The sequence below is a fragment of the Chiroxiphia lanceolata genome, chromosome 5 (genome assembly GCF_009829145.1).
Source record: "Chiroxiphia lanceolata isolate bChiLan1 chromosome 5, bChiLan1.pri, whole genome shotgun sequence".
NCBI classification, from domain to species: domain Eukaryota; kingdom Metazoa; phylum Chordata; class Aves; order Passeriformes; family Pipridae; genus Chiroxiphia; species Chiroxiphia lanceolata.
Window position 1 is genome coordinate 34,122,352 of NC_045641.1, and position 27,644 is coordinate 34,149,995.

The following is a 27,644-nucleotide window of genomic DNA, read 5'->3' on the forward strand; positions in this document are numbered from 1 at the left end:
CCTTTCCTAAGGGGAAGGCATCAGCTCTGCGGCTATTTTTCTGGATCTTGCTTCAGCACTAAAATCTTTTAAGAACCAGGTGGTCAGCCACCAAAGTATGTTTGCTCCAGAGAGGTGGGCTCTCAACAGAAGCATTGATCGGTGATCATTACTGAATGCTAGATTCTAGTTGCCTGCTTTCAAAATTTTGGATTTTCTTTTTTATTAAATATTAGAAATTTAAATTCAATTTACTGTGTTAGAGCTGTCACTTGTAGCTAAAATGTTGATCTGTTGCCTAGTCATAAACATTTACAAAGCATGCAAGCCAGAGATCCACTGAAACATAGAGCAATACATGGAAATATGTGAGGATCAGTTTCCATTGTGCTACCTGTGTGTGCATCAAGCACACAAAGCTGACTGCTTCTGAGATGAGTTTCGGAGGCTGTTATTAATTCTGGTACAGGTTTATGGGGTTACTGTTTTCCAGATTTCCTGACTTGTAATTCTCACAGTCCTCTGCTGCAACAGTAGTCTGCTAATATCCCAGGTTATCTGGATAATGACATTCTTTTATTTACACTTGCACAAAGACCAGGGGATATGTCAGAGGCATAACCACGAACGCCATAGTCTTAAAAATCCCACTGACTGGGGTTTCCGTAAGTAAAGACAATAACATTCAGGATGCATGCTTCCATAAAGTGATGGAGATGGGGCACCTGATGAGCCCTTAAAAAATATGCTGGATGAAGTTTCCTTCGGATTTACTTAGTGTCTGTATTGAGAAGTTTCTGTAGACTGGAGGTTTTAGATGTGCTTTGATACATCCCAGTGAGCTCTGGCTCCTGATAGAAGTGATTTCATGCAGAGTTATTCAGAATGTTACTTTTCTTTCTCTTTTTGCATATGAAAACCTACATTTAGAGGTAAATTACAAGGCTAAGAATCTTCCTGAAATAACAGGCAACAGTACGGTGGTAGTTTACATGGTCACTTTTCTTTCCCCATGTGTGGGCTCCCACTGCACACAAAGTTGCTTTAGGCCTTTTCCCTCATATATTTTTTTATAAAATATTTATAGGCTTTCTGTGGGAGAGGTTTCAACAGCTGTGAAGTACAGCCAAGAACCTACAGTAGTGTACTTTGTAAGTTTAGTTTAAAGCTATGGTTTTATAGATCACATATGTGCATCAGAACAGATCATCTTCCTACACTTCTTCTGGTTTAAAATTTCTCAAAAAATCCCAGAGTTTGCCTCATCCTTTTGTTTAATGTTGCTGCGGGAGAACTGGGAATTTGATTCCTTTACCCAGGTGCTTTTCTCCCCTCTTGTGGTTCTGTGCTACATTTTGGTCATGCAGTGGAAGACAGATAGGGTTTGGGAATCCTAGGGGAATAATCTTCCCTCTTACAACCCTTTCTTGCTAGGAGTCACTGTATATTTTACATGGAAAAGCTAATAGGACTGGGGTTTGTGGGGTTTTATCTTTTTCTCATTTTTTTTTCTTTTATTTTTTACATAACTTTTCTGCAGTGGTTTCTGGTGACCTGCTTGCAAGAGCATTGAGCAGGCCTTATTTTGGCATACCCCTACCTTTCAGAAATTTGGTGCCAAATTTACCTTTGTGTGTGCTTGTATTTGTGGAGCTAATAATTCAAATGTGTTCCCAGCATATTCCTGCTTACATGAGCTAATATGCTTCTCAGGTATGAAGAATCAGTTGAAAGTGTATGAACTGGTGGTGATGTTTAATATGTCAAATGATGCTATAGCCTGGCTGGTTTGATGTAAAAGGGCTGAGTTGTACTGACAGCACTTAGAGTAGGAACTATTGCTGCATGTGTGATACATTTCTGCCAGGCTGTCCATGTAAAGGAGTTGGGAAGAAAAGTTTTCCTAAGGCCCCAAAGGGTCTTTTCTGCAAAAAGCGTATGTTTACGTGATGGAGAGGAATGTGACCCAGAGATGGAGGATTGTCAGAAAGGGGAAAATCCAGTGAAAATGGGTGCAGACCTGAGCTAGGGTTCTGTGGATGTGGGGTACTGAGGGGGAATGAAGCTATTGGGGAATCTAAGTTAGTTTGTGGAGAGAAGGCAACTGAATGCAGAATTAAAAGGAGTTGCTGGTAAGACGTAGCAGATGATGGAAGATTGTATGTGGAAGAAGCCTCTGGGGAAAGACTGGTGACGATCCAGGCGAAAGTAGACAGGATGAAACTGATAGAACAGTGCAAAAAAAAATAAAGTAGTATGTGCAGGGGTGGGAGATTTGTTAGGAAAAGGGGAATGATGGAGAAAGGAGGTTTAGGAAACCAGGAGAGGTTGGAATAGGGATAGGCTCTCATTTCCTTGAACCTCTAAAGTCCAAGGACAAATTCCTTGAGAAGAACGCAGAAACTGCATGTAGCGAGATGGTTCTTGTGCCAGAAGTGACAGACAATGAGATGCTGCCTGCAGTTTGCTGGTTGCTGTCCTGCAGATGCCCTGGGTGGACACAGCCGTGCCTTGCTCTCTGTACTGTTTGTGTTCCAGCTTTTTTTACTTGCTTGCTCGCTGTATTTTTTTTATTGAGCAAGGTTGTAATTTTTTGGTTTTAGGAAATTTATGTTCTTTTAAAATGGGTGGGAACGAGGAACCATTCCTGTATGGGCTGTGGCTCATTTCCCATGGCAATTCTCCTCTCCTGTCACAAAATTGTCATATAATTTGATTTTGAGAATATTTCTAACAGGGAACAAATAAGGGAAAACAGATTCTATGGCTTCTGCAAGACATCACAGTGCATGGCCCGACTGAGATGTTCCTTGCCATACTGAAGACGGTGTGCTGTGTAGTCTGATGTTACCATGTGATGTTATTCTCATTTATAGTAATTTTCACACCTGTCTTAATTGTCTGCCGTGATTTAATAAACTTTTGTAGATGGAGGTTCAAGAATCTCATTTCAGTCTCATTTAATCAAGAGAGACAGCTACCTGGGCCCTGGTGTGAGCTCCCTGGTCATGATGTTCATGTAATTATAGATAGATTTTTCCTTCCTCTGAGGTTTTGTCTTACTGTGCTTGATCTTTTGAAGACCTGGCAGTATCTGCTTGCATCTTTCTTAGGAAGCTTATAAGATAGAGAGAAGTTGTTACTGGGATCTTTAAGTCTTAGAAAACTGTGAAGTGATTAATATTTGGCTGCTGAGTTGGAAACAAATACATGGCTATTTTGGAAGGCTGTTAGTTCTTTGCTACAAGATAGTGTTAGATAATGTCAGCATATGTTTCCTTAACAAAAGGAGTTCCCTGCCATGGTATCTTTTTTTAATGTATTAGGGGCTTTTGCAGTACTTATATTTTTTTTTTGCTTGGGAATGAGACTCACTTTTTCCGATTTCAGCAAACATGATACAATTTACTTTTAGTGGGTTACTGGCATTGTTGCATTGCTTTGAATTATTTTGAAGAGATTTATCTTTTAGGAGTCCCTGCTGAGTGCCTTAGCGTTATGGGAAGGAATACTAATAAACAGTTACTTCCAGGATTAGCTGTTAATCCTTTAATGTTTTTCAAGACGTATCTATTATGGGTATAAACCTTTATTTTTTTAGATCTAACAAGCATGTCTTTTAGATCTGAAGCAGGGAAATGAGAGCACCAATCCCCAGGTCTCAGTGATGCAATTCTAAAACACTAAATTTCTAAACAATATCAGGGTTTGTGTGACTTTATTTTCTTCACTCTTGCCCAACAAAGAAAAAAAGAAAACCTTAAAGAAGGCAGCTTTGTCTTCAAATATATATTTATCAAACAGCAAGGCTTTAAAATTACTTACCATCACTTCAGTATGCAAATGCTGAAATGCATTTTACAGTCCATAATTAGCAAATGCCACTACAGTTTGGATTTCTGTCAGATTTGCAGGCTTAGTCCTCTAAAGCACTGAATATTACTGGTGAGTTGGTTAGCATGGATTTTATATACTTAAAACCTTGCAGGATTGTAGTTTGGTTTGTCTATATGTGTGTATATATATGTATATATGGATATTTATGTATTAAAAATGTTTGGCTTCATATTCTGCAAAGATGAGAAGCTATGCATAATATGTTTTTAAATATGGAGCAATACATTTTATTAAATTATGGAGGGAAAATAAAGCAAGGCTTTATTCTTTGTGCCAGCAGACTGGTGGGAGGGGATGCAGTGTAACACTGTGTTCAGCACCTGAGCTCTGGACAGCGGCATTTGAAGGACCAAAGAATTGTACATTCAGATTGTGGGATAGAAAGCAAATTAAACGTGTTATTATTCTTTGTGTTATGGCATACTCTGGTGACATGTTGGGATCCACTTGAGATCCTGGTATTTTATGTAATATTTTATGAACTATTAGTAGGCCTGCTTTATAACAATTAAAATTATTTGTTCACGTGACAAAATAAAATCTAAGCTTAAATGAGAATACTGACAAAATGTGCTTTATGTTCTGAAGAACTATTTAAAAAATTACATCCTGAACAATAATTTTAGCATCCCAAACTTATAAATGAGTTTTGAGTGACTTAATGTCAAGAAGTTGACATAGATGAAACGAAACTGTACATGTATTTTTCTGTGGATGCATATGACAGGTTGTAGGGTACTCGTATAGTTTGTAGAATAGTGGACTACACAAATTTTAGTGAAATGAGTTGTGCCAAACCACATAATTAAAGAGGATATTACTGCATTTTAAAAAACTTTGTCCATGTACTTCTTAATATGTGCCTTGAATCCACTGTGAGGACAAAAATTCACAGAAACCCGTTGAAATGTAATTGTTGAAGCAGAATTTTGTTTTCTTGTTTCAACTGTGGGGGTTTTGAGTGTATTGGTTTTTTTCCCCTTTTGAGCTAAATGAAAATAATGACTTTTTTTTCTTTTTTATTTCTAGGGGTTGATACAAAATTGAAATTCACTCTTGAACCATCTTTAGGTCAGAATGGTTTTCAGCAGGTAATTTGATTCATTTTCCTCTTGAGTTTGTGAAGAACTGTGTTCTCTGCAGTCGAGGTACTTGCCCTAGTTCAGAAGTGCACCTGTCGTCATAACGTCAGCATATTATTTGCAATTGCATCAAAAACTATTCCATTCATATTCAGAAAATGCAATAGGCTTTCATGGTTTACTTGACTATCTCAGAAGTCTTTGAGTCCAAGAATGTAATACTTCTGTTACATCATTAAGTAATAGATCTGTATTTTCCCTGTGAGTGGATTAAGCAGTTAAACTCTGAAATGTGTGCAGTAAGATGAAATGAATGTGCATGTCTGCAAGGTTGTAAATGTTGATATACTGTTGCATTAAACTAATGATGAATTTCCTACATTTTTGGATGCTTTTGCTTTTAGTGGCATGATGCGCTCAAAGCAGTGGCCAGACTGCCGACAGGCATCCCAAAGGAGTGGCGGAGAAGGGTAGGTACACCTGCATGCTTTGTGGGCCATATTGCCTGTAGGTTTCTCAGGATGGGTGAATGACATCAATATTATCTGTTGGGATATTTTTTAACAAATATTTGGACCTTTTAAGTTGTACTGAGGATTTTTCCTAGTTTACATTCTTCAGTGATAACCTTGCAGGACAGCTGGAGAAACTGAGGTGACAGTTAAAGATGGTGTTTTCAATGGTCGGGTTCTTTCTGCTTGAGGCTTAGGTAACTTAATCTGGTGCAGATATTATTGCTTCATTCTGTCAGTCTCAAGGAATCACTCTGGTGAAACTGCCCCCACAGCTGAAGATAACTGAAAGGAGAACAAATCTGCAGTGTAGGCTGTCACACTTATGGAGGTGAAGTTGATAGATGCTAATTCTGGCAGAATGCTCATAGAAACATTTGATGGGGAAAATGAAGATTGTGTAAATTAGGGAAGTTCAGAGTCAGGAGTGATATAGAATGGCAGAGTGCACTATTAGTGGGAAATTACACTGAGTTAGTGTTGTAGGAAAGGGTCCATTGGGAATTTGCTAAACTTACTTTATTGCTTTCTTCAACAATGTTTGAAGTTCCCTAGCATAAAAAGAGGCATGTCTATTCAACTTTTCTTTAAAACCGAGTCACGCAATCTCAGCTTTAAAAACACTATTTTAATAAATAGAATATTTTTTAAGCTTTATAAAATATATGTAGTTCCATACATCTTTGATGCATCAGCCTAAATTCCTTTTTCAGTTTTCTTTTTGCTGTCTTTCCAACCTGAACTGCGTCTCCTTACAAATCAGGGGAGAAGGAAGCAGAAGACTTAGTGGCGTTGTTTTCCTCACACCACTATGAATTTATTTTTAACCTACAACTAAAGTGAATCGTTATATCCATCTAACAGCCTTTTTTCTTTCCTGAAATATTCTTTTCCCATGCTCTAGAAAGTGTCCAAGACACTTTACTGTGGTACATGAGTGGCACAGGTTGCAGAATCACAGAAGGACTGAGGTTGGAAGGGACCTTTGGAGGTCATCTGGTCCAAGCCCTCTGCCCAGTCAAGGGCTCCTAGTTGCACTCTGCCCAATCAGGGGCACCAAGGAAGGAGACTCCACAACCTCTCTGGGAAACCTGTGTCAGTGCTCCATCACCCTGACGGTGAAAAAGTGTTTCTTGATGTTTGGAGAAAACCTCCTGTATTTCAGTTTGTGCTCATTATCTCTGGTCCTGTCATTGGGCACCGTTGAGAAGAGCCTGGCTTTGTCCTTCTTCACTCTGCCTTCAGGTGCTTATACAGGCTGTTAGGATCCCCCCTGAGCCGCCTTCAGTCTGAGTGATCCCAGCTCTCAGCCTTTCCTCTTGGGAGAGATGCTTTGCAACTGGGTGGTCCCCAGCATATACTGCTGCCTGGGATTTTTTCCCCAGATGCAAGACTCGTTGAACTTCTCCTCATTGAACTTCATGAGGCTCTTTTCAGACAATTTCTGCATCCTGTTGAGGAGCCCTTGGGCTTACTGTAATCAGCAGATTTGCTGAGGGTATGGTCTGCCACATCATCCAACTCGGATCTCTGTCTTTCCTTCTTGTTCTGCCTGCCCATCTCTGTGTTTGCTCACGTGACCACACGATGCTACCCAAAGAAGTAGCCTTAAGAAAAGGAATGTGGTCTTTTCATTGCCATTCCCTGGTTTCCCAATGATTTTAAGATAGATACCAAAATAAAGGAAGGATTTTGTGTTGGCAGCATGCTGATTGCCTCCTTTGCTGTCAGCAGAAGGAGCAGGATGACATCTGCATTATTGCTGTGGCATGTGACATTCGTTTTTTGGAGCTGGCAGAGAGAAAGAATCCAGTCAAACAACACCATAGGATGTCAGCAGAGCCAAAGCTGCTGGGAGGCGGAACAACAGCATTCCTCTGCATGGTGGCTTTGCAAAAGTGTGGGAAGGGACATTTAAATGCAGAAAACATGAGATTCTGGGAGCTGTCTATAAATTCCTTCATCATGCAGCTATCTAAGTGTTTAAATCTGTGGGAAGTGTCTAAATTGCTTTTCTCACTTGAGTGAATTAATGGCTGATATAAAACTTGATCAATTTGCTTTCGTGATATCTTTCAGTTACCTGGAGAAAGATCCTTTATTGTTACTTGTTGTCATTGTATGATGTGTCATGTGTCTTTCATGTTTCAGGAATTTTTCAAATCTTTAATAACAGTCCAGCCTTTGTCATAGGTACACATGCATAAATCTGTTCTGGTAATTATTAGGCTTTCAAAATAGTCGAATTGTTTGTTTCAGAATTCCCTGTAGCACCAACAGGTTAGGAAGCCCTCTTATAAGAGTAAGTTACTCTGATCCAAGTGATGCCTTTAGATCAATCCCAAATGGTTAATATTAGATACTGTTTCTTCTGCAAAGTTGATCAAAAGAGAATCCTGGTAAAGAGAAGCACAAGCACCTTTAGATTTCTTTTGTGGAGTTTCCAGGAGATGTATCCATGGTTGAGTTTGAAGAAAACCAGCAGCAGTGTTACCCTTTTGTAAAACTCCTTGTAGGTTATGAGGATAGAAAGGCTGAATGGAAAAAGAGGGTCCTTGCCTTGCGCTTCCATCATGGAGGGCCCCTGTGGTTTCAGTGTCTGACAGTGGACTTACATCTTTGTAAGCAGTTCACAGATCTGGACGCTTAATGCTGACCTTTTCCTTCCTTTCTGATTTAGGGATCAAGGTATTATTTTAATGGTGCAAAAATTGTTGTAGATATAGTCCTCTTCTGCATATTTCGAGGAGATCACATATGGGTGAAGCTGATGAGGTTAATCTAACAATAAATGTCAAACTTTATATTTTAATCCAAGAAATAATTAATTTTGTTGACTTTCTTTGTGTATTTCTAGGTTTGGCTGACCCTGGCTGATCAGTACTTACACAGTATAGCAATTGACTGGGACAAAACCATGCGTTTCACATTCAATGAAAGAAGTAATCCTGATGATGACTCTATGGGCATCCAGATAGTAAAGGTAGCCAGTAATTAATTTGTTGTTGGTGGGGTTTTTTTAGTGAAAAGTTGAAATTTGAATTTGTTTTTGTTTTCTTCTGTGCAACTGCTTTGGCAAAAATTACATCTTAATTCCCTTTGGTCCACCAAAAAAAATTTTTTTTGGCTGCTTCAGGCCTTCTGCACTAGTCTTGTTAGTGTCAGCTGAGAAAAAAATGGCTATTACTGATCTTTTTTCCTCAATTTTTACTTTTTTTTTTTTATTTTGAAAGGGGTACTGGAGTTTAATGGAGACAAAGAAACATAAATGGTTTTTTTCTTTCTCGCTAAATAAACACAAAAATTTGAGATTTAAAAGTGTGTTTCATAATATAGCAATTGAACGTTTTTCAGTTATTTTACAGGAGTGAAACATGCTTGTCTGTGTATATTTCTCAGCTAATGAATGTTTAATATTTAAAGCAGATGGCAGTTTTAGGGAAGAGCTTAAGAGACTTTTATTGCTGCAGTGATTTAAATATTAGTCTGTTTACCTATTTAGGGAGTATTACTCTGTTTGGGAGAGACTGTGTTCTACAGTCGCCCTAATGAGAGTACATGAAGCAAGATACTTTTTGTTCCTGATTATTACAGTTGTTGTCTGTACTTGGTAGTTTAAACTTATAGATAATACTTACTAAATATTAAACACTGTAGTAGGTGTTTTGCCTTTCACTTATAAATCACTTAAATCTCAAGGACATGATTTCTGATTTTTATTTTGAAAACTTAGTTACCCAGTACTTCTTTTATACTTTGATAAAAACAGCTGCTCTTTTTTGTTCAATTAAGCAGCTGTTATGTCTTGCCTCTTTGAAACCCAGAGATCTGTTAATATCTTCTGTGACAACTTTGCATGAACATCTTTTAGGTAACTTGTTTACTTCAGAGCTTGCTGAAACTATTTCTCTTGGCTAAAGGTTTACAGATTAAAAAAGAAGCATTGTCATCAACTTTGAGAGTAGGTATTGGGAGGGCAGAGGTGGAAGGAAAACTGGGATAAGCAGGAGAACTAAAGGGATACACATCTTGTCTGTCCTTGTTTGGTTTGTTTGTTTTTTCTTTAAAGGACCTTCACCGAACTGGTTGCAGTTCTTACTGTGGCCAGGAGGCAGAGCAAGATCGAGTGGTATTAAAGCGTGTTTTGCTGGCTTATGCCAGGTGGAACAAATCTGTTGGCTATTGTCAAGGATTTAACATACTAGCTGCACTTATTCTGGAAGTAATGGAGGGCAATGAAGGGGATGCCCTGAAAGTGAGTAAAATATTTTTTTTTCAGTGTTGAAGATTGCTTTTAATTAGTGAACTTCAGAATAAGCCAGTAGATGAATTTTGTAGACAGCCTAAAAGAGCAGCACTCAAAGGAGTTAACCAGTTTGTATCTGCAGATTTTTTTTTATCCTATCTGAAATGAACAGTTTGAATGTTATCACTGTTAATTTTTTTTCCAACAGAAACAAATGAGGGTTTGGCTGTAATAAAATAATAAAAATTAATGAAATAATAATTAATAAAAATAAATGGCAACACTGCTACTTGCTTCAAAATATCTTATTCCATGCTCCCAAGTCTGCTTGCAGACATCATAGGTAGCTGAAACTTTAAAATTCCAATATCAACCTCTTGTGTGGCATGCGAGGCAGTTAATAAATCTGCTATATTTTAAAGCAAATGCTAGGAAAACATTAAGTATTTAAAAGGCAAGTAAATCACCTTGAAACTGATTTCTGGGGTGTCTTAGTCATACAGTGGTTTATTTTCTTAGGCCATTTTTATTCTAATTAAAAGAAAGCTTTATGAGATTTATAGTATGTCAGAAAATGGAAATACAGTTTATTTTAAACTAGGAAGTGGTTTAAGGTTTGCCAAGGTTATGTGCAAATTTCCTGAAGTAAACTCATGTGTGTGAGTTGAGGTCAGATTAGTAAAAGATAACTATGAGTCTTGAGATACTGAGCTGTTTGCCTTAGGCAATGATTTAAATTTTATAAGTATTTAAATTCACTCAGAGCTCCTAAAATTTAAAGCTTGTGGTAGTAGAGTTCAGATAGCTGGTGTTTGTTCCTGCATTCTAGAGAGCTGCCTGTAATAGGAAGAAAATACCATGATATACCTACTTTATATCAAAAACGCATTATGGTAATATAGGAAATAGGATCACCTGAGGTTTATGGAGTCCCAATTCATTATAAGAACTGTGTGCATCCTTATGTTATTGTATTGTCTTTTATTGTGAGTGGTATTGGGCTCCTTGTGAGAAGGAGACAATGGAATGGTGCCAGACTGTCCCAGGGATATAAAGCACTGAAGGCTGTTTGCACCAAAACAGGTCTTACCTGATAAAAACCAGAATGAAAAATAGTTATTTCTTCTCCAAACTTAGTGTGTGGGCTTTGCAGGATTGGAATTTTCCCAGAAGAGAGAGGGAAGAAGGGGGAAGGAACTGGGGGTGCGGGGGGGGGGGAGTAGAAAGTAATTGGGAGTTAGTATGTGACTGTTTTGGTGTAGTCACTGCCACCTAAACCAAGCGATGAGTGACTTCAGAACAGCTACAGATGGTGCTGCCTATAAAGGTGCCCTCAGGACTGGAGCTATGGAGTAACTATGTTTGAATTATTGTAGAGTCTAGGAGTTAAAGGAGTAAGGGCATTCTCAGAGTTTGCCAGTCAGGTCCCATTTCTGGGAAGAACATTACAAACAAAAGCTCTGTGGGAAGCATCTTCCAGAGGCTGGGAAATGGCAGGTACTACTGACACCATGAGGCTTTAACAGCATAGGACCCAAGGTGGTAGCTTCAGTGAATGCTTGCTTGATGCTTGAGCCAGTGATGCTTGAGCCTTCACTAGTTAAGGTAAGCATGTTTAAGTTAAATCCCTGGAAGTGCCTTAAAGTTAGCCTACGGAAATTAGGGTAAGCAAGAAAATCACAACTTGCATGTGTAGAAGCTATAAAAGTGTGCATGAGTCTCATAGATACTGAAACTTAAAACATATTTTTTCTTGCACGTTATTGTGGGGAAATATTACAGAGTCAAATAATAAAAATAAATATGTAGAGATGTGTAATGAAGAAAATATCTATTGCAAACTGGGAAACATATGAATCTGCTTTTTAAAAAAGCGTTCTCAAAGCAATTTGCATGTTGATGAAACGGAATGGATGTAAGTATTGAAAAAGGATTTCTGTTCTTTTCTATGCTTTCATATATCTGAGATGTGTTAAGTAATATGATTTGGTGGGAAGGGGGCAAAAGCCTTTATAAATTGGTTTCTTTATGGCTTATGTCGTAAGTAGTTAATGAAAGCAGAAATAGCATAGGTGTAAGTTAATGTTGCTTTAATAAATTATTCTTCCATTGGTTGAAATATATCTGAACAAAATAAAGCATATTTTTACAAGTGCATGGTAACACATCACAGTAAAATATATGAAGAATCTCTTTCTAAAGAACAGTATCTTGCATTCTGGGGAGAGAAAAGAGGTGATTTGGACAATCAGTCTTCTGGCTGTGGCAGTTAACCAGAGAAGGGACCCTGAAACTGTCCCACAGTGTTGGAGAATCTCATAAATACATCCAACGTCAGAAGTGCTAAAAGTTGCCTTTGATTTGATTAATGCTGCCAATTTGGGCATAGCTTAGTGTGACATTGATTTCAGTCATTCATGGTTCATAAATTCTGGGCAGCCTTAAGAGGCCTTTGCATTTTGATTGCTTATGGATACTTAAGAGTACTTGTAGATGCTTAAAATGATAATGTTTTCTCCCCATATAAATGGAGATGCCAGAGGCATGTGTTGTCACTAGCTCTGAGCTATTCTTTAGTGAAGGGAACTTGCAAATTCTCTGGTTTTATTTTTATGTTGTTCCTAGAAAATAACTGGCTCTGTAAGTCTTACATGATGATCTTTCATTTTCCCACAGATCATGATTTACCTGATTGATAAGGTGCTTCCTGATAGCTATTTTGTCAATAATCTCCGTGCTCTCTCTGTGGATATGGCTGTTTTCCGAGATCTTTTACAAATGAAGCTTCCTGAACTGTCCCAGCACTTAGACACCTTGCAAAGAGCTGCTAACAGAGAAAGTGGAGGTATGTTCAACAGAAAATGCTGTTAATTCTGTCCTGCTATTGTTTCATCTGAGCACTGGTTTAAAAGTACAGTTTGTTTACATGAGCTTATTGCTTAGAATATATTTTAAATTGTTAAGGTGAAACATGATGGTTTCAATTATTGATAACCTTAACATAAATAGGTGGTACTTTCAGGAAAAAAAAAAGGGGAAATAATTTGGTCCCACCACTAGATGCAAACAGAATTGTGTTGATAAGACTGTATAATGCATGGAGTGACAACACTAACACCTAGTTTAGTACAAGGGCTATGTTGAAAAGATCATTTCTTGCCTTACCTCAAAATACCTGTCCTACTATTGCTCCTTGTAGCTGCTGACTTATATAGCTATTCCGGGAAGATTTACAGTGGGAGAGCCAGTGGGGGTAGGTTAGTACCTAGATGCTTAGCAATACACAGCTGCAAAACTGAGAAGTACGTCTTGGGTTGCTACCTGGAAACTGGCTTTTCACTGTGATTTTTTTTTTTTTCCTGGTGTAGCATTCCCTCCAGACTTTCAGTTTTTTTTATTTGGGAATGTTTTGGGAATCATGTTTTGGTTTCTTTGTTAATTGATTGGATTTCTTTTTCAGTCAGGAAGCTAAGTGCACCCTGAGTTACATCTTAGAAAAGATCTGCTACTATGTTCCATTTGGCTATGTCCAAACTATAAAAACCAAAGAAAGGGTATCAAGGAAGTATTTGCCGTTTGAAAGTGTTTTCACAGGCCAGCCTCTCTGGTCATGGCCTTCAACGCACCAGTTAATACTTGGATGCACAAAGGGTACTCTGAGCGTAACAAGAAAGTAAAACTTCAGAGTTTCAGGCTGAAATACTGCATCTTGTTTGAAACTTAAGTGCATGAGGATATTAAAATTATGCATAAGACTTTACACAGTCATCTTCACCTTCATGTAGATAAAGACTTATGCTGTCAATTGCTGAAGAAATGCAGCAAATGTTTTGGAGGGGAATTGATGGGTTTTGGTTTTTTTGTTGTTGTTTTGGGTTTCTTGTTTGGTTGGTTTTGTGTGTTTAGTTTTTAGTTTTCTTTTTAATAAATGTTTTTATTTCATATGGCTTTGGGGAAAGACAAGCAATCTTTCTGATACAAGGGAAAAGAAGTGTGGTAGCTTATTCCAGGGTTTACAGTCCAAACCCAGTGTTGCTGCTTAGTTTTTGCAGCAGCAGAATGAAAGGTGACTGTGTCATTTTTCCATTGCTTTTCTCAGCTTATCTTTGGACAACTGCAGGCTAAGTAAGTTTTGAGTAATGACAGAGGTACTAGAATGTCTGGTGGATTTGAGTGTGCGGTTTATACTTCTTGTAAAATAATAGTAAATTGTACTATTTCAAGTTTGTTTTGTTTGTTTTTTTTTTTAACTTCAGGAGGCTACGAACCCCCACTTACAAATGTTTTCACAATGCAGTGGTTTCTGACGCTCTTTGCCACTTGTCTGCCTAACCATACAGTTCTGAAGATCTGGGATTCAGTATTCTTTGAAGGCTCTGAAATTATACTGAGAGTAGCTTTGGCTATCTGGGCGAAGCTAGGAGAGTAAGTGGTCATTTTTTGTGATTTTTCTTTTCAGTATGAGCCTTGTGTAACTTTTATTTTCCCAAAGAGCACGTTCTCAATTCTAAACAAGATGGAATCTTTCAGGAGAATGATTTTGTTTTGAAAAAGCTGCACAAAGGACCTCTATGGTTTCCCAAAAACTCATTATTCTGACATCATGTCAGAATGGGCATGATAACCAACCTTTGCTGCAGGAAATGTCTCCAGTTGTTTGAGTTGTCTGTGTATAATGTCTTCATGCTGTGCTAAAAGGTTAGTTGGACTTTCCAGAACATAAACTTCTGAAGGAACTGGTAAATACTCTCTGGAAAAACACACACAGAGACTTGAGGATGATTAGCTAACTTTATTGGGTACCTGAAGTTGGAGATGTTAATTCTCTTGTTTTCTCTTAAGGAGACGTAGGGATTTGAACCCATTTGCTATGCCCAATAAAAGAGTTCAGTGTTACTAAGGGAATGACTCAGTGGGACACAGGTCTTTTCTGTTAAGGACTGAAAACAAATTTTCCTGAAATTCCCTCCTTTTAAGCACATTTGAGCCAAGTTTCTGTCATAGTCCTTTAAGGTCTTGGAAACTCACCACATGGCCAAAACACAAGAGATGGTTAGTTCTTCTAAACTTCTCTGTTGTCACAGCAAATATTTGCATTCCAGAGAGTTTGCAGTGCTCCCAGAGAAATGAGTTTTGTCACTGGCTTCAGTGGGAGGTGTGAGCTCTGACAGGTCAAGCAGATGTTAGTTCAGCTGGAAACATTTTTCAGCTGGCATCAGCAGCTGCCTCAAATTTTCCTTGTGATGCCTTTTAACACTCACCTTCCTTTTTTCCCTGAGACCGAAACACTGGGATTTATGTTTGGCTCTGTTCTTGGAGGTTTTGCTTCATTTTTCTTACTGAATAAATTAGCACTGCAAGCCAGTAGCATTGTAAGAGGCTTTGTTTAGTACATTTAATTTTTAATCTGAAGAATAATAATTGTAATAATAATTTCCTGAGAGCATTTTTAATCAGTTAATAAATGAAACTTGCACAAATCATTTGCTTTAGGATTAAGCTATATGTAGTCACATAGGGCTTTAGACAAAAGGTCCTATTGCAGTGGGTCTCTGTGCACTTAAAAGCTGTAACTGTGAGTGTTACAACCCGTGATAAAAAAGGAAGTTACTGCTTTGAAGATTTTACTGTAAAGCTTGAAGAAAAATTTAACATGTTTTAAAAAATGGAAATAAAAAGAATCAAGAAATCTATAAGAATATGTCCAAAAGAATAAGCTGATCAGACTGAACGTTTTGTAACTGTTGTTTGTGGTGAATGGGAGAAGGTCTGATGAAAAACTGGGCATTATGTTTTTGCTGGAGAAGATTGTGGGTTTTTTGTTTCTCTTTGTCCCCCATTGGAAATAGAACAGGGGAGATTTAAAGAAGCGAGGCCTGAAATAATGATTGTTGTCTCATGATCTTCATAGTTTTCAAGACTATGGTTATAGGAATGAAAATGTGGTGAGAAGTGCATTTTAAAAATGTTGGTGGCTCAGTTGTACTTCTGTTTTGAGGGAGGCTGAAAGAACAGGGAAGTTAAAAATAGATGCAGTGGAATAGGTGCAGTGTGTGGAGGTCATGAGAGAGAGAAGATATCGGGGTAGGTAAGCAGTAAGTTTTTGATAATTGGCTACATAACATATTAATTTTTTTAATTTTTTTTTTTTTTAGCTACGTAATCATTATTTTAACTGAAATATGTTAAGATTTCAGTAGAAGTTTCACAGTTCAATGGTTGTTCTGTACAGAGGCTGAGGATTAAGGAAGTGTCCTCTTCTAAAGCTCAAGAAAAATGGCACTGTATTTTTGTCATCATTCCAGTAGCTGTATTTTAGAGGAGCGGCTACGGTATGTAGCTGTCAATGCAGTTCTTTGGGAAAGAAGTAAAACAAATTTTTCACTTGACAGGAGAGATTTTTAGCAGCTGACCCTTAACATATGTAGAGCACCAACTCATGAAAGCATATTACTCATATTTCTCTTCCTCTAGCAGACACTGTGGGTGATTCTGTTTGTTTTTAGAGATTTAAAGAAGACTTTGGGGGAAAAACCCCAACCAATTGACTCCACACTAGAAAGCAGACAAACAAAAAGGCAAAACAAAAAACTTGGCATCTTTAATTTTGAAATAGGATTTGCAAATATGATGAGGGAATTTTCCTTCATTCTGCATTATGCTAGCTTAATTCTTTTTGAAAACAATGACATATATATATACACCTATACTTAATTTATTCCACAGGAATGGTTTCTGACCAGAGAATATGTTCCTGTCTGACAAAAAGACAGTTCAACCAGTGAATTCAGCCATCTGGTGCATGGTGAAGAATGGGTGATGAAGCAGTCAAGAAATCCTTATGCTCCCTTTTTGAGCTGATGAGAGAATGCCCTTGTGCTAATAGCAGACAGGATTTACTGATTCTTGTGTTGTAGAAGTGAAAGGGACAGAAGAATAGCCTGTCTGGACATACATAAATACCTTATCATGAGCAATCAGGACAGTAAGCTGTACTCAGTGCATCCTTTTACTGCACCAGCTTTTCCAATGTCATGTGTGCAATTTTATTATTTGGAAGTCTAAGCAGGATTGCAAATAAAAGTTAGGCTGACTATTGGAAACGTGTATTTTATAATGATAAAAAAGCAGGTTTGGTTTACATATCATCATATGTAAAAGTAAAATAAAAACCAGTATGTATTCTGATGTAGGCAAATAGAGTGTTGTGAAACTGCAGATGAGTTTTACAGTACCATGGGCAAGCTGACCCAGGAGATGCTTGAAGACAGTCTGATTGACAGCAATGAACTTATGCAGGTGAGTAATTGTGATATAATTATAGTTTGTGGGTTTTGTGTCATCCTTAAGGTGTTGACTCCCAACAAATTACATTTTTGTTCAGATACTGCAGAAACCTAAACTCTCCCGAGAATAAAAGTTTCAGATAACTGGGTTGAGCTGGCACATTAATGAAACAAATAGATGACCTGCAGTTAAAGCTCTTATTTTATGCATTAAATATAGAGAACCACTAGACTTCATTTGATAAAAATTGGTTCTATGTTGACATCTGAAAGTTTGTTGTGCTATAATGCCCAATTATAAAAATCCAATAAAGTACAATAAAATTTGATTTACACAAGTGAGATATAGAATCTTTTAGTAAACATCATTTTTAGGGTGTTCTTTTGTCTTATTTTGATGTTTTGGTCAGTTGTTTATTGCAGTGTGCTTTTCATTCTACAGACACTGTGGGAAGCAAGAGTTTATGCAGTGAAAAGGGAATAAAAAATCCTTCATGATTTAAAAAAAAGTGAAAGGCCATGAACAGTCATTAGTGAACTATAAACAAAGACATTTGTAGATAATTGCAGTCCCTGAGTTTTCATAGCATACATCATTGTATGAGAACGAAGATCCACATTGGTCTGGAAAAATAAAGAGCCTTTAATATTGCAGATAAAATTTATTTATTCATGGTTACACTTATTCTTGTGATATCTTTAAGGTGTTGTTTACTTAGATGTTTTATAAAGACTTCATGCTACACTCCTAGAACTTTCCTTTTGATGAGTTAGAGCATTGTGATTTAATGGGTGCAAGTATAGAGCAAATAATAAACCTGAAATTTTGTACCTACCTTGAGGAAGGAAAAAAGTTGGCCTATGAAGTTGCATGAGTTTAATAACAGTAGTTAACAGGTGACTTCTGTTACCCATTATTGGAAGCAAAACTTACTGTCTGGGATAATACACTTCCTTAGTCTGGTAAAGTACTGCCCCGAAGTGTAAAGGAGTATTTTCAGATTTATTATTTTGGTTATTGTTCTTTTGTCTGATGAGAAAGCTCCAGGAATGGGAGAGGTGAGCTCTGTGGCTTTGTTTTGCTTCAAAAATGGAAATGCAGCTGGTCAGAGCTACTCACATGCTTTTTAAAAGGAGTGTTCAGGTTCCTCTCAAGACGGTTCAGATGCTGAGGATCTGTGAGGAGAGCAGTACAAGCTGAAGCCTTCTCATATTCGTTGTGTTTCAGTTCCTGGTCTTCAGTGTGGTACAAAATCAAGATGTGATATTTTTGACAAAGAATATTCTTGGGAAAAGTGGACTTCAATGGCGCAGTGTGGATTTCTTTCTTTGCAGTTGTGTGTAATAGAAAATAGGGCATAGTGAACTTACTAGTTGTTGGGACAGAAGGATCATTTTTGGTTTTTAACTGTTGCAATTACAGGTACACTAAATTAGCAGTCTTTTTGTGCTTCAGCAAAAAATGAGTACTTGGTGCAAAGTATGTGTGTATTCATAGCATATGTGTGTATTTTGTGACGCTGACAGGAACACTAAGGTGGGAAGGCATTGCCGTTGATATGGAGAGTGTGGCAGGTTGAAGTTTTGTCCATAGAGAAGAAATGTGTTTAGTTTATGTGTGTCCTCTTAGTTGAGGAGACCACAATATAGTTTGATAACATTCTTCAAGTCAAAGGCTGACACTGGCAGTGTAGCCATCTCTGAGGTCTTCACTCTAGGCCCTCTTTACCATAAGTGGAGAGAAATAGGCACTACAAGAGTTTACCATCAGGGTAGATGAATGCTACCGCATATTTGTCTGGTTAGAGAAGAAAATTAAGAAATATGAATCACTGCATTAATGAAAAGACCTAGGCTGCTTGAACACACTGCTTTTTAAATTTCTTTGAACTTTTTCAGAGGAATCAGACAGAGATGAATGTTTGGACTGCTTTATTTTCAATTTTTTTTCTTTTCCCCTAACAAAAATCAGAATGATGAATTTACATCTAATACTTTTTACAAGGTGGCTCAAGGATTAGTAGCCTACTGCAGGAAAGGACTAATATCCCACTTTGCCTTCACTTCCTGTTTCAGGAAAGCTTGCTAGTGGCAATCATCTGGCTTTTCTTTAGACTTGCATAATACATACATTTGCATCTGAACTACTTGTCCAGGCTCACTTAAGCCAGTGAAGACTAACAGGCACTTCTCAAACACTGGGAAACAAATTGTGCTTTAAAAGGTTTGTTTGCTTTGGGAGTTAGAGGAGGGAGGGATAACTGATCCTTGAAGGGAAGTGTTGACAGAGCAGATGTCTAAAGCAGGTCAGAGGACTCTTGTCCTCATTCTCTCCACCAGCATATATAGTTGCTGTAAGTTTATCCTTCCTATGCAAGCAGTACCTTGGATTGAGGGCTTAAAGCTTTTGCAGATTTGGCCGTTGTGTTGCAAGGTTTATTAAATTGTTTTACTGAGTAGAGTGTGGAGGGATTGGAGGAGGAAGCCTACAGCTTCTTTTTTCAGATTGAACAGTTTGGGTAAATAAAAGGCGAGTGCTATACATCAGATTCTAGACAGGGTATTTATTCAAGAGTAGGAGTTAAATACAGTATTCAGTAATGTAATTTTATTGGCCTGTTTATAATGGAGACAGAAGGCTGTACACCAGGTGTCTGCAGATATTCTAAACAGCCTGCGCTAGACTGAATCCATGCTTTCATGCCTTCTCAGAAAGCAAGCATTTTTATAAGGAGCTAAACTAACTCAGTTTGTACACCCAGAAACATTGAAGTGTAGAGGAGATGAGAAGCCAACAGGAGAAAGAGAAGCATCCCTGTGTATTTACTGGGATGGAGGGGAACAGGAATTAATCCCTCTATGGTACTCTAGCATTTTAGACTATCTCCCTAGACAGTTACCCTGATTTGATGGTATTCACTGTTAACTTTCTACTTGAATAGCACTGTTTGTGTTATCTTTTGGGCTTATTTTTGCATTTGCTTTTTGTTTTGGTTTTTTTTTTCATGAAAGTGAAAAGAGAGAAGAGCCTTAAACCAGCATTGGTCAGCTCTTGAGATGAGTGTGAGCTGTCAGCAAAACAGCTTACTCTCTTTTGGAAGCCGCAGCCTACTGTATGGTATGCTGCTGAGGGTGTAGTTGCCTTTGAATTTTTAGAGTAAGGCAGAAAATTGTAAAATGATTCAAGGTGAAAATAGAGGTATTTTTCCTTGTCTCTTTTCTTATTCCCAGAATCTGTCCCCTATCATCACCATAAATAAGATACTAAGCTTGGCTGCATCATGCTTTGTGTATATAGGCCAGTTCTCTCTGACGCAGTTTTCACCAGAATTAACCAAGTGGCTTCCAAGGCTGTGTACAAACTAGGAACAGAATACTTTGACACTGAAATATTGCTGGGAGGATATCACAGGTTTTGATTGACAATATTTTTTTAATTTCCAGTGGAACTTGCATCAGCATAAAATTTGTTTTGTGGATCTCTTAGTCAGATGGCAAGCAAGGCCTACAGTTATAATCTGATGACAAATAATTAAGCTAAAAATGTGTATGCTAAATGAAAGAAATTGTAGAGGATCTAGAAGATACACTGATTGGAGACAAGCAAAAGCTAAAACATAATCTAAAACAGTAGGTACAAGGAGTATGTGGAGGACTCGGAGTCAATGGTTTCACTTAGAGGGTAACTATCCTCTGAAAAGGTTACCTGAAAAGGCATAAAGAGTAGAAATAAATTCCAGACAAACTTTCTTCTCTGAAGGGAGAGAGTTGAGACTTATGGAAAAAAAAAACAAATAGGAAAGTATGGTAGAGAACAGGCGGAAGTGTTGGGCCCAGAGGTAGATCTTTCTCTGGATCATAAAATGCCTTTGTCTGTTAGACTGGCAGGCTATCACTGTTCAGGCCCTAGAGAATATTTTTCTTTCACAGTAGCACTGTAGTTTAATGGAGTGGCAAAACTTCAGTTCATGCTCTGGGTTTTTTCTAGTGAGTGAGTCTTGCAGGAAGTACTGACTGAATCATAAAACCTGACCGTTTTCTTAAGCACGTGAATGTGCATCCTTTAATACTGCAAGACTCTGAAAGTCTTTTCATGGAGAAATCTTTTGTGGGACTGTTCGTTAAATCAACAATTTTAAAAGCTGCTTTTTTCCCCCCCCAGACTGTTTATACCATGGCTCAGTTTCCCTTCCCACAACTGGCAGAATTAAGGGAGAAATACACCTACAACATTACTCCTTTTCCTGCAGCAGTAAAATCAACTTCATTTTCAGGGTAAGTTTGAAATGTACTGCTTATGTCATATAGGGTTATTGTTTATGTAGAATTGAAAAGGCAGGTGGCACCCTCCCTTGTATGCTCTTAAAGAAGATAAAGATGTTTGGCAATGTTCATATTTAAGAATGTCTCTTTCTTAACTTCTCTTATGTTCTCATTTGACAGAAGGTTAGGCAGAACCAGAGACAGTGATGAAGAGAATGACTTAGATGATGAAGACTCAATTGCAAATGCAATTGGCTGTCTTGGACCATTAAGTGGGTTTTTGGCACCAGAGCTGCAAAAATACCAAAAACAGATGAAAGGTAAAAGTGATTTTGTTAATTTTGGAAAATGTGGTTAAATCTGCATGGCCTTGCAGAAATTGTCTGTACCTTCTTCTGTGAAAGCTGCCATGGAAAATGTGTTTTATATGCACATAGAGGTTACAGCAGGTACCAAATGACATGCTCTGCAGTCATCGAAGATGTCCTCAAAGTTGAGTTGGAAGGCTTGTAGGTATACAGCAAATGACAATGTGAATTAAGGATTTGGCTACAGTAATGGTTAACAAAACAACCCCATAATGTTGCCCACCTACAGAAAACCAAAGCATGGAAAACAGTCCACCCTAAATCCATGCATATTTCCAAGACAGCAGTCAAATAGTCAGCATTTTCTGAAGAGTGTACATATAATAAATTATCTTGATCTTTTTTCATATATGCATGGCTAATACTGGAACCTCCGTATTAGTATTACTATTCACAGTGAGTGAATTCTGCAGGTCATTTCACTGCCCTTTTGTCCAACCTTCAGATTGTTTTGGTTTTTTGATATATTCACATTTTTTAAAAAAAATTGGTATGGTTTAGGATGTTCTGACAAAATGCCACTACTTTTCCAATCCCTCCACATTGAAATAAAGTTTCTTGACAGAATTGTATGTATACCTGTGCATACCTCCTCTAAAAGGAGAACAAAGTTCTGATCCATACAAGAAAAGCAAAGATGATTTGTTAAGTTGTAGCAACCTTTCTGAAATGGTACTGGATTAACAGTGATTTCACAATATCCTGGGGGAGGCCATTGTTACTTATCCTCAACTCACCTCCACCTTACCACCAAAAAAACCCCAGACTGATGTAGCAGTTACTGTTTTCTGATTACACTTAGTTGTTCTTGTGTCTTCGTTTTGCTGAGACCTGTGAGCTGCAATTTTCCTCTTGATTGCTGTGGTGTTTTGTTTTTCCCTTCCGGAGGGACTGTAAGACTCTACCTGCTGTTTCAAGCTAGCACTTAGTCAGAACATCAAACTGCTGTTGCAAACTAAGCCAAAGATAAATAAACATCCCTTGAAAAGAATTATCCCCCTGACCCTGGAGTGCCAGGTTGGTGGTGCATCAGAAACAGCTGTGAAAATAAATTGCCCTGCTGCTGCTGCTCTGTAGCTGTTGATTAGAGACGCTCTGAGGTTGTCTGCCCCTCAGCTGCTCTGCATCTATCCCTTTTGTCACTACTAGCAGCTTTCACCCTGTGGTGGTGTAACTGTTTCTTGATGCTTCTTGGTGTTATCACTAGGTCAGTTTTAAGCTCATGCCTACTTGACTGTAAGGTATTTTATAACTTGCATTGTTGGCCTCTTCTTTGACCAGCTGAGTGTCTTTAATAGTCAGTTACTGAGGTACTTCAGTGATGGTTTGATGTACTTTTGGATATTTGAAGAACTATGCTTATAACTTGGCATTGCCATGTTAATCAACTTTTGTACTCTTTAACCTCCCCTCAAACCGTTGCTATTCTTAACCAGTAGTAATACTACTTACTGTAAACAGCACAGCTTAGTTAAATATACATATTATAATAAATTTTTAATTTAAGAATACAGTAAATAAGATGATAGGAATCAGATACAGAATTCCTCTGTAAATAATCTGTGGAACTCTTGAGTAGGCCAATTTACTCCTCACCTCCCCTTTATTCCCACCTTGTGCAGATCAGAATGAAGAACAAAGTCTCGGTTCCAGTAACATTGCAGAGTTAAGTCCAGGAGCAATAGACTCGTGCCGAAGCGACTATCATGCTGCTTTTAACAGCATGATGATGGAGCGTATGACCACTGATATTAATGCACTGAAAAAGCAATATTCCAGGATAAAGAAGAAGCAGCAACAGCAGGTTCACCATGTATATATCAGAGCAGGTAACATAATCGAAATATGCCTCATTTACTGATGTATTGCAGGCTAGCTTCATCAGTGGAGACAAGACAAATGATAGTTTTTTACATTTAACCAAATAGACAAAACAAGAAAGACTGATGGAATATATAGCACATTAGTAGTAAAGTGCGTATGACTTCATACAGACAGAAAATGAGAAGGTGATGTTTTTTCTTCTTTTGTCAGGATCTGAAGATGATGACCCTGGGATTTTTTTAGGTCCCAGGGACCAACTGAACAATGGTATTTAAAAGTGTCTTTGCTATCTGGGTGCATTGTGTTGATCTCTCTGATTAAAAACTTTAAATCTTGGGCACTCTTGGAATTGACATACTGAAGCACTGAAAAAAAGTAAATGGAGAGATGAGGATGCTTCAGACCATGTGGTCTGTATTATCTGAACTCTGAATTTATCCGGGCCTGGCAAATTATGCAGCTCAAGGAACAGGCTTAGATGTTCCGTTGTGGCTGGCAGTTTACCTACCTATAATGATACTGTTCTGAGGGCTGAGCTGGATGTCAACCTGGACTTAGCAATCCAGGTTGCAGAGTCTATATCCCTTATTGGCAGACTCAACAGTGCAGAGGTTGGCATGAACAGCACAGCTGATGGTTTCAGTGGGCCTGCAAGCTGAACACAGCCTACTCCACTCATTCTACCCCACTTGGGTGTCATCTTTCTAAGTCAGCATTCAACCATGCAAATAGGTCACTGTGGAGAATTTTTATTTCTATTCTAGATTGTCTAAACCTGTGCTAGCAGAAGCGTTGCAATACATGGAACTACAATTTTTCATTAGCATAATTTGTAAGGAATTTTTTTTAAATATTAATGAAGTATTTGCTTTGAACCAAGGCTATATCCAGCAGAAACAGTGCAAGCAGTAAAATGTTGATTCCCAAGGATTGCCAACCCTTACCTTCCAAATACAAACCTTTCTAATCTTACTAATCATGATGCAGGGCTGGGCTTCTAGTTTAATCAAACTTTCATCTAATTTCTAATTCTGAGCTAATTTCTAATTCTGAGTCTACTCCTCTGGTTTAATAAGATATGGTTTATCCATTAAAAGTACTTTGATTCATTTTCCAGTCACACAAGCCTCGTGGAGAGGCTTATTTTACTGACCTTGTATGGAGACTGAATTGCCTCTTACAGTTGGAAGAAGTGCAATTCCAAAAATCAAGAAGCTAATTTTTTTATGATTTATTTTGATGGTCTTTCTGGCTCAGGACTTACCCATAGGTGCAAAGCAGGGAGGGAGAACAGAAAATCTTTATCATAGAAGGTACAGCTTTGTGTTCAGCTCCCAGACATTAGTGAAATTCAGTGTGATTTTTTTAAGTTTGGGTTTGTTTTTTTTCAGTAAGCACTTAGTCCTACAAACCTTTGCTATATCTCAAGAAAGGCATCAAATTTGGTGGTTAATCCTTAGAACATTAATTTGTTTTGTTCTTTAACAATACTGTGCTTCTTTTAAATACTTTCTTTCAGACAAGGGGCCAGTTACCAGCCTCCTCCCTTCTCAGGTAAACCATTCCCCAGTGATAAACCACCTCCTTTTAGGAAAGAAGATGAAAATGAATAACAGGTCTCTCAAAAATGCTGTTATTCACATCCCAAGTCATGCTACAGGGAAGATGTCTCCCATTCCCCAAGAAGATCTTAAAACAAAACTCAACTCTCCATGGCGCACTCACATAAGAGTTCATCGGAAGAATATTGCTAGGGCCAAAGGCCAGCTGGGCTATGGGGATACCGTAGGACTGATAGATGAGCAGAGTGAGAGCTGTAAAACAAATAGTCCTGGTGCAAAGGAGGAGACTGCCGAACATTCTGACTTTGGAGAAAGAGAAGGAAGTGGTTTGGATAACAGGACTACTCAGAAAGCTGATCAGCAGTTGTCTGAGCGGCTCTCTGTGGACAGCAGTACAAACATGGCAGCGATTCAGCTAAAACTGGAAGCACTTGAACTCACCTCAGATAGCAAAACCGATGCTGAGTCAACACCCCGTCAGTCCAGCCAGCCACGTTTATCAGAGTCTTCCACTTCATCCAGAGACAGTGGAAACCTGGCTAAATTGCCCCAACCTGGGAACCCAAAGCCACAAGTCTTCAATCCTTTTCCCAGTGTCAAGCCTCTTCGAAAGTCAGCTACAGCCAGGAATTTAGGGCTGTATGGCCCCACTGAAAGAACGCCAACTGTACACTTCCCACAAATGAGCAGAAGTTTCAATAAGTCTGCCAGTGGCAACAGTGGGACCAGGAAACGATGAATACAAAAGCTACAAAAAAATTGTATTACCTTTTTTTTTAATGTATGCATGTGTATGTGTATCCCAGAGTGTTTCTAATCTTCAAATAATGGGGACAAAAGTGGTTACCAGATGCATAAATAGGTGTGTTTGAAAATTGTGTTCCTGTGTTGTTATGGGATGGATTAGTGAAAATGTGCTCTGGCACCCTATTGTCAATTCTGATGGTCCTGTGTAAAATAAACATTAATTTGCAGTGCAAAGCATGCTGTTTCTTTAAATCTAACTCAGATATTAAATCACCAGCTGCCTTTAGCCCTTCAGCCCCCCATGGCTGCCTCCTGTCTTTCTGAGCCTGAAGGACAAATTGTCCAGTGCAGCAGACGGGTGTAACAGTTTTTGTGACTGTTACGCAGCTTCCCCATTAGACCTCATCTTCACGCTCCATGAGAGCCAAAGAAGCCATGACTTAACAGAAGCACAAGCAGTCCTAGCAATCAAAAGTATCACTTCATGACATCTGACTTCAGATGTTCTTAAGCAGCATTTTGTGCTTCTCTTCCCACAGCAATTCTCTGCTGATACTGTTTTTAATATAAATGTAGTCAGTGAGCATGAGAATAGCAGACATAAGTCCATCCACAAGACTGATTTGCTCCTTTTCTGTTACATGTGTACATACATACATTTCTGTTACTTACTGCTGGAGAGTTGCAGCACTGTAAAATTAGGAATTAGGTACAACTATATGTGTAGTTGTATGATTATTATTATGGCACATCTTGGCTTCAATGGATTTAAAAGCTATTACTAGATTAGATTTGTAGTTAAATAATAATTGCCAGCTTACCAGTAGGTAAAATATATGAATGTTCCAAAGTAGTTTAGGGTTTTAAATTCTTTAAATAGAGTGATTAGATACTTAAGAGTGCCGCTTCCCATTAGAAACCAACACATCAGCCAGTATGTTAATGGGATGGACCCACGGGCTTCCATGGCTTGATTCCTTTTTGGTGTGAAAGAGAAATGGCAAAGTGATAAACTGACTGTTTACTCCCAAATTAAAAAGTGCAAAGCTGGTGAATATCATGACAAGTACTATATATGTGTATATATACATATATATATGTGTGTGTGTGTATGTATATATATTACAGAGGCAGGCAGAGAAACTAAATGTGGATAATTCAACTTCAGGGTTGCAAAATCAAGCACTCAAATTCCAAGAAATTCAGATTGCTCTTAAAATGTTGTAGCTCTGCTAAATTGTGTGTACTGACTGTGATTCATTACCTTACTTCCAAGTTTTCTGTGGCATGGAAGGACCATAATTTGAAGCTGGAGTAAAAACCGTAATGATGAATCAGCCCCATTGTATGTAATATCTTGCTTCCTTTTTTAAAGTCTTTGTTAAATTTGAAAATTAATTTATTATTGTGTATTTATTAATGTATCCCATAACCTGTAGGATGTGATATCAGTTTTACTGTATGCCATAACTTATAAGCTGTACAATATACCCTGTTCATTGTTGTGGGGACAGTTTTATTTTGCTGTTTTATGCAAGCGTGTGCGTATAAAACAATATTCAAGAATGAACACTATAAATATAAAACAGATGTAGATCAGATCTTGCCTTATTTCCAGGTTATAGTAGTGTTGTCACTAATGATTACTTTTAGCGCTAAGTAAATTTAAAATAATGTAGAATTTAGTCCCTGATCATGGACTGTATCAATTGTTTCTGCATTGATTTAGAAGAAATGGACTTCTCAAAAATTTTACTGTGAATCATCCTCCCCAGTTTTTCTTAGCTTCAGTGTATCATGCAGCTGTATGCTGAACCAGTAAAAATAAAAAGACTGTCAATCTGCAAAAACTGCTAAAATGTTGCAAATGCATACATG

The 27,644-nt window shown here is 38.0% G+C and overlaps 1 protein-coding gene across 5 annotated transcripts in view; it reads left to right on the forward strand.

Annotated features, from left to right (window-relative positions):
- TBC1D30 (TBC1 domain family member 30) overlaps positions 1–27,367 on the forward strand; it is a 53,853-nt gene extending 26,486 nt beyond the window's left edge. For 2 of the 5 annotated variants that reach the window (XM_032688326.1, XM_032688329.1), the window contains 12 exons: positions 4,906–4,967; positions 5,363–5,428; positions 8,328–8,453; positions 9,540–9,725; positions 12,393–12,561; positions 13,973–14,141; positions 16,910–17,015; positions 21,165–21,277; positions 21,446–21,585; positions 23,256–23,462; positions 23,668–23,724; positions 24,977–27,367. In XM_032688326.1, coding sequence (XP_032544217.1) covers positions 4,906–4,967; positions 5,363–5,428; positions 8,328–8,453; positions 9,540–9,725; positions 12,393–12,561; positions 13,973–14,141; positions 16,910–17,015; positions 21,165–21,277; positions 21,446–21,585; positions 23,256–23,462; positions 23,668–23,724; positions 24,977–25,758 — 2,183 coding nt within the window. In that variant the 3' untranslated portion in view covers positions 25,759–27,367. The remainder of the gene's footprint in view (positions 1–4,905; positions 4,968–5,362; positions 5,429–8,327; positions 8,454–9,539; positions 9,726–12,392; positions 12,562–13,972; positions 14,142–16,909; positions 17,016–21,164; positions 21,278–21,445; positions 21,586–23,255; positions 23,463–23,667; positions 23,725–24,976) is intronic. The other 3 variants (XM_032688327.1, XM_032688330.1, XM_032688328.1) reach the window with 2 other exon arrangements.
- The last annotated feature ends 277 nt before the right edge of the window (positions 27,368–27,644 follow it).